At 62.5% G+C, this 11,855-nt stretch overlaps 1 protein-coding gene across 1 annotated transcript; it reads right to left on the bottom strand.

Moving 5' to 3' along the window:
• Nucleotides 1-1,285: 1,285 nt before the first annotated feature.
• On the bottom strand, nucleotides 1,286-11,654 carry TAF5L (TATA-box binding protein associated factor 5 like). The gene is made up of 5 exons (XM_029047364.1): nucleotides 11,622-11,654; nucleotides 10,010-10,154; nucleotides 8,813-8,917; nucleotides 6,626-7,350; nucleotides 1,286-2,397 (listed from the first exon to the last, which is right to left on the bottom strand). Exons 2-5 carry the CDS (start codon nucleotides 10,149-10,151, stop codon nucleotides 1,606-1,608), a joined length of 1,764 nt encoding a protein of 587 aa, XP_028903197.1. The 5' UTR covers nucleotides 10,152-10,154; nucleotides 11,622-11,654; the 3' UTR covers nucleotides 1,286-1,605.
• Nucleotides 11,655-11,855: the final 201 nt, after the last annotated feature.

Below are 11,855 nucleotides of genomic sequence, written 5' to 3'. Positions count from 1 at the left end.
CCTCTGTAAAATGGAGATGACGACGGTGAACCCCCGGGGGACAACCTGATGACCTTGTATCTACCCTGTATCTACCCTTGTATCTACCCTGAGAAGCAGCGTGGCTCAGTGGAAAGAGCACGGGCTTTGGAGTCAGAGGCCATGGGTTCGAATCCTGGCTCTGCCACTTGTCAGCTGTGTGACTGTGGGCAAGTCACTTCACTTCTCTGGGCCTCAGTTACCTCGTCTGTAAAATGGGGATTAAGACTGTGAGCCCCACGTGGGACGACCTGATTCCCCTGTGTCTACCCCAGCGCTTAGAACAGTGCTCTGCACATAGGAAGCGCTTAACAAATACCAACATTATTATTATTATTACCCCAGCGCTTACAGCAGTGCTTGGCACCTAGCAAGCGCTTAAATGCCATTATCTTCTTTTTAAACCCCAGCGCTTAGTGCAGCACCTGGCACATAGTAAGCGCTTAAACACGGCAGTCGTCATCGATCATCACCGGAGATTATTTGGACCGTGTCAGGGGATGGGGGAGATGAAGTTGGGTCCCGCCAACTGACCCCGCACACCTCCCGAGAGGAATCGACACCTGGTTTTTAAACTAAATGCTTTTATTAGAAAACAAAATACAAAATAACTCTTTCCAGAAAACAAATATTTAATCCTCTCTGCCACGAATTAGAACTCGTCTCCTACCCTCGAAGCGGGGTTTTCAAATCGACGCGTTTCACGAAGTGTTCATAAACCCCGTACTGCAAGGCGGGTGAGGGGTAGGGGGCTGGGGGAGGGAGCGACGGGGAGAGGAAAGGGATGGGAAGGGTCATGGCGGGAGCTGACGCCTCCCACCCCAGGGCTCCGGAGAGTCTCTCACTCCTCCTCGCTCTCTGCAGCGATCCTCCTCTCCGAGAGGGCTGCCGAGGGACCCTCCCCCGCCCCCCGCCCAACCCCCAGCGCCTCAGCCAGGGTGTTGCACACACGCGCACGCATACACGACCACCCCCCAGGAAGTCCCCTTTTCTCCCGACCGACACCCGGTGCGACCCAAGTCCCTGAACTTCAAAATTCCCAGTATCACAGCCAGTGCCAGGAGTCAAACCTGAAAGATAAAAAGCAGAGACGGACGCCCTCTGCCAGTGCTCTGTGACCGCGCCTCAATAATATTATTATTATTACTCGGACAGCAAAAAGTCCGGGCTCCGCGTGTACAGAAACAGAGTCCCGGGGCCAATACTCGCCCACCCCCCCCGCCGCCCCTCCCGCCCACCCCCACCCGCCCCCGCGTTCCGAGCCGAAAGGATCCCCCCCCCCACGGGCCGACGGCAGCCGCCCCGGGAGGTCTTCCGCGTCACGGCGGGGAAATCCGAGACCCCCCCCCAAGAGGTTGAGCGGGCCCGCCCAGAAGCACCCTCTCCGAGGCCTCCCCCGAGCCCCACCATCTCCTCCCCCGTCGGCCCCCCGCGGCAGCGTGGCCAACGCAGGGGTGACCGGCGGGAGACAGGTACGAGGGCCAGGGCGCCGTCCGCAGTCACCGAAACCATCCCCGTTTGGAATGAGGCGCCTGGAAGCTGCCCTCCCCCTCCCCGGCCCCACCCCGTAGGGTGTCAAAAACCAAGTCAGTGTTCCTGATTTTCCTGGGTCACCCCGGTGACCAGAAGGAGGTTGCAGGCCCCGAACTGGACGCTCAGCACGCTGCTGGCCTGGCCGGCGTAGACGCCCACCAGCTCCCCGGACGAGCCGTCGGCGGCGGCGCCGCAGTGCGCGCTCCGGATGTCCCAGACGCGGACCGAGTTGTCCATCGAGGCCGAGGCCACCAGGCTGCTGTCCGGGCTGAAGGCCAGGCTGGTGATGTTGTCCGTGTGGCCTCTCAGCTCCTTGAAGGGGGCCCCGCCCGCCAGGTCCCACAGCTTCAGCCGCTGGTCCTCGCCGGCCGACGCCAGGAACTTGCCGTTGGGCGAGAAGGCGAGCGACAGGACGGGGCCCCGGTGGCCGGTGAAGAGCCGCACGGAGCTGCCCTGCTGGGCGCTCCACAGCCGCACCGTCTTGTCGGTGGAGCCGGTGGCCAGGTAGTTGGAGTTGGGGTGGAACCTGACGCAGTCCACGTCGGCCAGGTGGCCGGCGTAGACGCGCAGCGGGTACGTCCGGTCCGGCGACCAGAGCCGGGCCGTGCGGTCGTGGGAGGCGCTGGCGAAGTAGAGGCTGCAGGGGCTGACGTCCAGGTCCCACACCGGGTAGGAGTGGCCCTGGTAGAGCACCGTGTTGGTGAACGTGCCCAGGTCCCAGTAGCGGATGGACGTGTCCTCGGAGCAGGAGAGCAGGCCCGAGCCGTCGGAGAGGAAGCGCGTGCCGTACACCGGCCCGCAGTGGCCGCGCAGGGTCTTCATCTCGGTGCCGGCGCCGTCTTCCTCCTGGCGGGGACGAAGGAGGGGGAGGGAGACAGAAGGGGAGAGGAGAGGGAAACCGTCAGTGGTCTGGCGAGGGGGGAGGCTGCCCGGGGCGGGCAGAGGAGTCGGCGGCGCGCCCGGCAGACGCCACGCTCGGCTGCGAGGCTGGGTCGGGATGCCCGCCGGTGGCGGGGAGGTGGCGAAGGACCCGAGCCCCATCTTGGGAGGATCTTCCACTCTACGCGGGGAGAGCGACTACGTAAACCCGCTCTGGCTGGGGAAGGATCCCCGCCTGACCTGGCCCTGGCCCTCGACTCCTCCCTCGGAGACCACAAACGCCTCCCCGCCCGAGCCAGGCATCGCTGGCTCTGCCGCCCCGCCGCTCCGGCCAACGGGATGGCTCTCCTCTCCGAGTCCACACTTCTCCGGACCCCGGCTCCCCGGGGCGTCACTAGCTCCGGCCGGACGTCTCTCCTGGGGGCCGGTCGGGACCCTGAAAGCCGTTCGGGACCCTGAAAGCCAATCTGGTTGAAGCTTCCCGGAAGGGCTACGTCCGGCAGTCTGAGCTGCCTCCTTGGTCGTGGCCGGATTAGGTTTCACGCCTCGACGGGCAGTCCACCTTCTACACTCATTCGTTCGTTCGATCGTACTGAGCGCTTACTGTGTGCAGAGCACTGTACTAAACGCTTGAGAGAGTACACTACAACAACAAACAGACGCATTCCCCACCCGCGACGAGTTCACATTCCACACGACACACCTAGCTTGATGCAGCCCCCAGATGAAGTCTTCCGACCACCTGGCGGGAGGGAATCTTCTGAGCCCGCTCAGGACATTTTGGGATGGAGTCCCCATAGGCTCCCTGTCCTCCAATAGTGCACTTCCGACCTTAAGCCTTCTGCAGATGCAACTGAGAATCCCGACGCTACCTCGGTGCCACGATGCCGAGAGGTCAGAGGTGGGATGGGAAAAGTGGGGCCACGGGGATGGCGCCCAGCCTATCACCTGAGCCCCTGGGACTCGGCCAAAGGTGACACAAACTTCGCCCAGCTGCCCAGGTGGGCCGAAGGAGATGAGGATTTACATCTGCTCGACAGTCCCGCTAGCACGGACCCCAGATATCTGGCAGGGGCCGCCTCTCTGCTGCGTCTGTGGGTCTCTGGGACGTCCGAATGGAAGATGGCCGAGGAACGGCCGACCGGAGCCGTCCGGGGCCTAGCGGAAACAGCACGGGACCCGGAGACGGGAGGCGGGAACCCCTGGGTCCAGGTCCCAATCTCTACCCCAGACCATGGGGGAAAAGAATCACTTGGCTTCTCTGGGCCTCAATGTCTTCATCTGTACAGTGGGAACAAGACATCTGCCTTGCCCTCTCTCTGGCTGCAGGGAGGGGACTGGGTCTGACTTGATTCTCTGATTTCTACCCCAATGCCTAACACAGTGCTTGGCACCGAGAGAGCACTCGATCACTACCAGAGGCCTTCAGGGATGTTAGTGAATTCAACTCCTCAACGTGATCTCTGCCGCCCGGCGACAACCCCGGAAGCCTGCGGGCACCTGACCTTTGTCCCCCAGCATGTACGCACATAACGCCCTGCACCCACCCAATGGCCCAAACAAAAATCCAGACCTTGGGCGCTACTGATCCAGAGAGGGACCCAAAAAGGCCAAACACCCCACGGACACACACTCCTGCGCTGGTCTCTGGGGTGGCTCTTCGGGCCACCCTGCCGACAGGTCCGCTACACGACCTAACGATGACAGATTTTAAAATCTAGGAGGCCGAGGCTGGCCGTCGGGGAGCCGTCGAGATGTTTCTGACATTCCTATTTTGACGCACGCTGGCTACTTACTAACGCGGCTGCCGGCCCAGCCCAGGCCGGCCCTGCCCTGCCCAGCCCCAGAGTCTGAAGTCAGTCAGGAAGCTGGCTGCAGAAAAGGAAAGTGAACGCTTCTGGGGAAGAGATGACAAAAAAGGTCTTCCGGCTGAAGTCGAGGTGGGACGCTCAGAGGACTGGGGACTAACCAAGAGACTGAAACCTCCCCACCTCCCATCCCCCCACCCATCGAGTCCTAGTCTCAAAAAACACGCTTGCTCGCAAAAAAGCAGAAACGCAAATCGGGGACCGTAGTCTGCGACAGCAGGGAGTGGGAGTGCTGGTTAGTAGCCAGCCAGCAACGAGGATAGGCCTGGTACTCCAGTGGAAATTTCTTTTAAATTTTTGCTCTACAGTAATCATAATAATGACAGTGATCCTCGTGGTTACTTGTGGAGCGCTCTGTTCAACGAATGTAATTATCATTGTTACTATTTGTCAAGCACTGTACTAAGCGCTGGCACAGACACGAGTTAATGATACCGGACCCAGTCCCTGTCCCAGAGGGGGCTCACAGGCCATGTAGGAGGGAAAACACGCATCGAATCCCCATTTTACCGATGGGGAAACAGGCAAAGAGAAATGAAGAGACTCAGTCCCTTCCACTAGGCAACACTGCTTCCCTCAGGAGCTCTGTGGAGTCTCCTTTTCACTTCACTGGCATTTCTGGCTCTTCCATGGTACTTGCTAAGTGCCTCCTTTGGGCCAAGCACTGTGCTCAGGGCTGGGGTAGATACAGTACCATCTCCCTCTCCTCGGAGAGGTCTGTGGAATTCATTTTCCAGAGACCGTTCCCGCTGTCGCTGTGACCGGCCTGGTGACCTCTCAGCCTCAGTTTCCCCACCTGTAAATGGGGCTAAGAGCCCTGCTGTCTGTTCCTGCCTGCCCTTGAGGCTTGTGCAGAGAGTTGGAAGTGAGACCGCAAGAGGAGTGACGATCGGGCTCAGCTCCGGACGGCTGGGGGCGGCCGGAGTCGGCGGGGGGTGATGCGGATTACCGGGGACAGAGGAGTCTCTCAAACTCAGGGATGTCATCCCTGGGGGGTACCCCGGGAAGCTGGGAGAGAGGCAGAAGGGGGCCCACAGAAGGGGCCGGAGGGGAAGACTTAGCGGGGATTCCTAAGCTTCTTCGATGCCCAGAAGCCGGAGGTCGTGCCCGCCTCCCAACACGGTGTTCCCACAGAGGGCCCGGCCCAGGACAAAACCAAACCCCTCCCCCCCCCCCCCCCACCCTCGAACTTGGCACTCTACAACTCCGGGGCCCCACAAGCCTCACCCTGTTCCAACACAGACTCCCGAAAACCACCGGATTTTGCCTCGAGGCCGCCCGGCCCTCCGGACCCTCACCTGCTGGGATCCCGGGGGGGACTATTCCAGCTTCTAATTCGGCACTTCCTTGGGAGGAGCCGCCGTAGCTCCAAGCCAAGTTGCCACTTGCTTGCCACTCCCGCTTGCCACCTGACCTCTCTTGCCACCCAAACGGCGGTTCTTCCTTCCGGGTGACCACGCGGACTGAGCTCGCGGTGGAGGGACGGGGTGCACTGATGACCCGAACCCGTGCTTCCCTGCTGTCAGAGCCCCAAGAAGCCTGGGAGAGCACTCTTGCTCTCAGGAAGCTTCCGCTTGCCCCTAAGCCCGCGCACGGTCAGGCCCAAACGGTCGGACGGCCGACGGCGGCTTCCCTCGGATTGAAGGCTGAAGCCTCCCTGGAGTCTAGCCCCTCGCTTTTCCATCATCAGCTCTCTCTCCCTCCCTCTAGGCCTCGGCAGGGTGTGGGCTTGGCCGCTGGGCCCGGTCCCTGCAGTCCCTTTGGACCCCAGTCTGACGGGGGGGAAGGGGAGTAGAGGGGAGAGGAGATGGGGGGGCCTCCGCCATGTTGCCAGCAGCAAACCGGGATGGAGGAGGTGAGTGGATCCACCTGAGATCACTTAGGGTATCACAACCAGCTTTCCTGAATCTCCAATCCAGGCTCCTCCTCTTCAGGAGACAACCTTGCCTTCTCTCGAGGAACGTCAAATCAGTGGGCGGATGACCGACTGGCACGCTGCCCTCAGAGGGAGGGCAGGGGTGAGACTTAAGACGTACTCCGCCTCGTCCCTCCTGAGCTTGGGGCCACCCTCTTTACCAGGCCAGCCCATCCCCCCGCCCTCCTTGCCCCCCACCTCCCCGGCCGCCCACCCGCCCCGGCCCAGCAGGACGACCCCCAATTCCCTAGGGAAGCCCATGGCTCTCCCCTTGGGCCCGAGGTCTTCTACAGAGGCCAGAGACACCCCAGCGTCCGGGGGCAGGAGGAGGGGTCGTTTCCGAAACGCCCGGGAGGTCCGGGCCCTCCTTGGGGTGGGAGGGATGGGGACGGGACGGCGGCAATACTCAGACCTCAGCATCCAGCACGTCGCAGGCCAGGTGGACGCGGGCCACGTCCACGCAGTGCGGCTCCGCTTTCAGCTTCTGGGACCGCAGGCTCCAGAGCTTGACGCAGGAGTCGTCGAAGCCGGCGGCCAGCAGCCGGCCGTCCGGGGAGATCTCGGCCGTGTTGAGCAGCTGTTCCGTGTGGTAGAAGGCGTAGAAGCAGATGGTGGTGAGGGACGGGGGCCCGTCCCTGACGCGGCGGATGCTGTCCCGCAAGGCCTCCAGGGCCGCCTCGTTGCGCAGGAGGGCGGGCGGCCCGTCGGTCGGCTCCAGGCCGTGGCTCTCGCCCCGGGAGGACCCGCCGCTGGCGTACAGCTGGTAGTCGGTCCGCTTGGCCGGCTGCACGTCCAGGTGGATGTGCAGGGTGAGGACCTGGACCAGGGCGCCGTTGTCGTCGCTCTGCAGGTAGCGGAGGAGGAAGTTGTAGCTGTCTTCCTGGAGGCGCACCACGTATTTGTTGTCCAGGAAGGCGCGCAGCGTCAGGTTGGCCAGGATGTCCTGGGGCGTCAGGGCCGTCTGCAGCTGCTCGATGACATCCTTCTGGCCGGCGTTCTGCAGGAACAGCCCATGGAAGCGACTGTAGAAGCTGTCCACGGTGCTCTTCAGGCCGCTCTGGACCATGCTCAGGTGGAGGTAGACGAACAGGGGATACAGGAGAGGCATCACTTCGTGGCTGTGCTGGGAGTCGGAATCTGCAACGGCACCAAAAACGGCTTGAAGGGCCTCCCCGCCTCCGTCCTCGCCCCCCCCCGAGGCGCCCGGGCTGCCCGGGGGGGGCTCGGAGCCTCCCGTCTGCTCCCGAGAGCGGAGTGGGGGCCGCTCGCTAGTACCTTTTGGAGCTTCCTGGTCTCGTGCCCCTGGTCGGCCCCACGCTCTCCCCTCAGGGCCTCCCCGGGCCCAGCCTGCTTCCAGCCAAGAGCCCTCTCTCCGGTCTGTACCCCCGCGGGGCACGCGGGCGAACTCGGGATCCCGTCACATGGATCGGAACATGGAGGGAATTCTCTGGCAGTCCCCTCACCTTCGCTTCCCTGAGGCAGACAGTTCGGGGGCTTCTGGGACCCCCTGGGGAGAAGCCCCTCCTGCCCCCAACGAAAAGCAGCATGGCCTAGTGGATGCAGCGTGGGTCCCGGAGTCAGCAAGACCTGGGTTCTACTCGCGGCTCTGCTGTGACCTTGGGCAAGTCACTTCCCTGGGCCTCACTTACCTCATCTGTAAATGATGATGACAGTGAGCCCAGTGTGGGACAGGAACTGTGCCTACCCCGATCAGCTTGAAACCATCCCAGCACTTACTACGGTGCCTGGCACATTGTAAGCGCTTCCGAATATCATTTAAAAACAACCCCCCGCAAAAAACTGGGCTGCGTTTACCCATGGGAGGTCCATTTAGCCTCCTCCTGTGCCATAGGAGGGCCACTTTCCATCTCCCCACACTACAGTCCCTCAACCAGTGCCCTGACGCTTCCGCCTCCCCTACGAACCTGGGAGTCACCTCTCCACCATCCGCTCTGGGTAGCCTCGACATGCCCGTCTCCATTCCCTTCGCCCCACTTAAACTTTTCCATTGGGAGCCCCACGAGGGACAAGGACCTTGTTTTATTCCCAGTCGGGTGTTTTCTCCCAGTGCTCAGTACAGCACTCTGCAAGCAATAAGTGCTTAATCAACACCATTACGACTACTAGTCCTGACGTGCCCTACCCTGTCAGTTTTCTACCCTGTTAGTCCCCCCTACCTGTTACCCATTTTAATGTCCATCTCCCCAGCCGGTCGATAAGCTACTCGGAAGCCTGCCTTCTCTACTGTCCTCTCCCAAGCGCTTAGTACAGTGCGCAGCCCACAGCGGGTGCTCAGTCGATGCTACTGGGTTTTGGAAGAGGGCCGGGACCCCCGGGTGCCTCTGGAGTCTGTCTTCTGAAGCCCCGAGCTCAGACTGTGCCCGCTGCCCGCTCCGTACCGCGCGGCAGCAGCTCGGGACCGCCTCCAGAGACGGCAACGCCGGGGGATGATTCTAGACCAATTCTGTCTGCTAATGTGTGTCTTTGTCACGGAAGCCAAAGAGATGTGACTCGTTTCGGTCGGGACGGATGGTTTTTCAATTATCCCCGCCCCCGGCTAAGCTACGGAAAGCCACCGCCGCCCCGAGCCCACACTCACCTGTGAGAAAACTCCGCAAGCGTCCGAACTGTACTTCATACTGCTGGGGCTCCACCTGACAGGGGGCAGCCGACACCACGTTGGCACAGCCCGACTCCGACTGGACTGGGGAGGCAGAAGCAAAGACCCCCGGGTCAGCAGCAGGAACCCGTCAGCCCCGGCCTCAGGACGCGATGCCCCCGCCCACACCAGCCAGGCGACACCTTCTAGCCCCGAAGAGCGACAGCCCAGCCGCCCTTGCCGGGGACTTTCGAGGCCCCCTCTCTCGCCCTGCTCTGCCGGACCCCACCTGCCGCACGGTAACCACAATTCAGAACCAGAGAAGTTTGTAGCAGTGTTTCCTGCGTGCCAGGAACCAGAGAGCCCCAAGAACCATCTTCAACCAACCAATCTGTAGCATTTCCTGAACGCTTACTATTCGCAGAGCACCATACAAAGTACTGAGGAGAGGACAGTGGAGTTGGAAGACATAAACCCTGCCCGCAAGGAACTGACAGTCAATTGGGCCTTAACATCTGTACTTTGTTAGTTTAGGGGGATAGAGAGGAGATGACAGACTAGGGATTAAGACCTCTTGGTGCTGGATAAAAGTGGTGGGAGACTCCCCCTCTAGATCGCAAGCTCTTTGTGGGCAGGGAATATGTCCGCTAAACGGTTACGTTGTACTCTCCCGAGCGCTTAGGACAGTGCTGTGCTCACAGTAAGTGCTCAATAAACATGAATGACTGACTGTGAGATGGGAGGGTGGCAGTGGAAAGGCACAGAGAAAAACAGGGTCACTGCTACTGGGTTTGTGGTGGGAGGGAAGCGCTTAGCACACTGCCTTGCCCACGGTAGGCACCCAGTAAGTAGTCCAGGTGACCGGAGGACCCCGGAGAGCCCCGCTGCAGCACGTAGACTCTCCTCGCCCCCAAGAGCCCCGGGTCAAGCCTGGCAAAGTCCGGTCCCCCGGAGGTCGAGAGAAGCCCCTCGTCCACCCCAGCATCACTGTGAGGACTTGAGGTCAGACTGTGCCCCCGGGGAAGGAGTGAACGTCGGGCGCGGGGAGGACGCTCGGCCTGCTCAACGCACACCTGGGCGCCGCCGTGCCAGAGAGGAAGAGGGCACCCCAGACTAATTCGGGGGACCCCCCAGAGGGAGAGACAGAATCCCGGGAAGCCAAGCGGGACGGACAGGGTTTCCACGCCGCCCGGTTACCCGTGAGATTGGCCGCCATCTCTTCGGCGGTCTGGCACAGTCGCAAGCCCTGTTTCTGGGGGCCTTCGGAGTCCACGTACTGGCGACGCTTGAGGTAGCAGGACACGGCCATCTGGATCTGCTCTGTGCGGACCCGTTTCATGACCTGCGGAACAAAGAAACCCCCCAGGAGACGTGGGTGAGCGACCCCCGGACCGGTACCCGGAGTCTGGGGCGTTTCCAGGTTGGGTCTGTGGATGCCCCCCAGGGGGTTGGGGGGGAGGCCCGGGTCAGACCCCTGCAGCCCCTCGCCCACCCGGGCCGGGGCGAAGAAGCAGACGTCCCGGGCCACCCTCCGCCCCACGGGAGGGGGCTGGAAAGGCGCTGGGAGACCCCTGACCCCGAGCCACCCACTCCCCCAACTCTTGGGGCTGCAGACCCTCACTCGTCAATGGGTGGGGAGGGGTGTGTGTGGTGGGGGGGTCTCCCTTCTCTGACAACAGCGGTGGCTGACGGCAATTTTCACGGGAGGAGAGGAGAGGAAAGGAAAGGAATGGAGAGGAAAGGAGAGGAAAGGAATGGAGAGGAGAAGAAAGAAGAGGAAAGGAGAGGAGAGGAAAGCAGAGGAGAGGAAAGCAGAGGAGAGGAAAGCAGAGGAGAGGAGAGGAGAGGAAAGCAGAGAGGAAAGGAAAGGAGAGGAGAGGAGAGGAGGGGAGATGAGAGGAGCTCAGGTCAGGAGAGGGGAGGGGTGGAGGCGTGGGGGGGGAGGGGAGGGGAGGGGAGGGGAGAGGGAAGGAGAGGAGAGGAGAGGAGAGGGAAGGAGAGGAGAGGAGAGGAAAGAAGAGGAAGGGAAAGGAGAGGAGAGGAAAGAAGAGGAAGGGAAAGGAGAGGAAGGGAAAGGAGAGGAAGGGAAAGGAGAGGAGAGGAGAGGAGAGGAGAGGAGAGGAGAGGAGAGGAGAGGAGAGGAGAGGAGAGGAAAGCAGAGGAGAGGAGAGGAGAGGAAAGCAGAGGAGAGGAGAGGAGAGGAAAGCAGAGGAGAGGAGAGGAGAGGAGAGGAAAGCAGAGAGGAAAGGAAAGGAGAGGAAAGAGAAGAGAGGAGAGGAGAGGAGAGGAGAGGAGAGGAGAGGAGAGGAGAGGAGAGGAGAGGAAAGGAGGGCAACTTCCGAGTGCGCCGGGACTGCCCACCGGGTGTGTGTGTGTGAGCGTGTGTATGTATGTGATGTGTGTGTGAGTGTGTGTATGTATGTGATGTGTGTGTGAGTGTGTGTATGTGTAGGATGAGTGTGTGTGCGTGTGAGAGATGAGTGGGGGGATCATCAGGAAGGGGGCAGGGGGCAGAGGTCAAGGGGGATGGGCAGGCGGGCAGGGGGCGACAAGTGCGAGGGCTGCGGGGCCGGGGGTCGGGGCGCGGGGTCCCCGGTCCCGGCCGCTCCCGGGGCGCGCGCCAACCGGCCCCCCGCCCCCCTCCCCCCCCCCCGAGCCCCTCCACGCGGTCGGGGCGGCGCGTGCCCGGCCTAGGCCTCGCTCTCTCTCGGACCCGGCCGGGGACCCCCGGGCCCCCCCGGCCGGGGAGCCCGCGCTCCGGCAGACCCGCCCGCCCCTCCGCCGAGGCCCCGGCCCGGCCCGCGCTCACTGAACATCTCCGGCGGCCCCGGCTCCCTCCTCCTCTTCCTCCGCCGCCGCCGCCGCGATCCCCCGGTCCTCAGCCCGGACCCCGCCGCTCGGCCGGCGCCGCCGCGGGTCGAGGCGGCCGCCCCATGACGGACGGAAGGCCGGCCGGCCGGACGGACTGAGGCCCGCTGCCCGCCCGCCCGCCGGTCCTCCCTCCTCGCCTGCCTGCCTGCCTGCCTGCCTGCCTCCCCGGCTG

This window comes from Ornithorhynchus anatinus, chromosome 19 (genome assembly GCF_004115215.2).
Source record: "Ornithorhynchus anatinus isolate Pmale09 chromosome 19, mOrnAna1.pri.v4, whole genome shotgun sequence".
Taxonomy (NCBI): Eukaryota; Metazoa; Chordata; class Mammalia; order Monotremata; family Ornithorhynchidae; genus Ornithorhynchus; species Ornithorhynchus anatinus.
The sequence above is the reverse complement of the archived record's forward strand: the minus strand, read 5'-3'. Positions and strand labels throughout refer to the sequence as shown.

Coding starts and splice junctions, on each gene's coding strand:
- TAF5L (XM_029047364.1), bottom strand. CDS start 10,151: ATGAAACGGGTCCGCACAGAGCAGATCCAGATGGCCGTGTCCTGCTAC. Junction 8,918..10,009: donor GATGGCGGCCAATCTCACGG/GTAACCGGGCGG, acceptor CTGCCTCCCCAG/TCCAGTCGGAGTCGGGCTGT. Junction 2,398..6,625: donor GCGACGTGCTGGATGCTGAG/GTCTGAGTATTG, acceptor CGTCCCCGCCAG/GAGGAAGACGGCGCCGGCAC.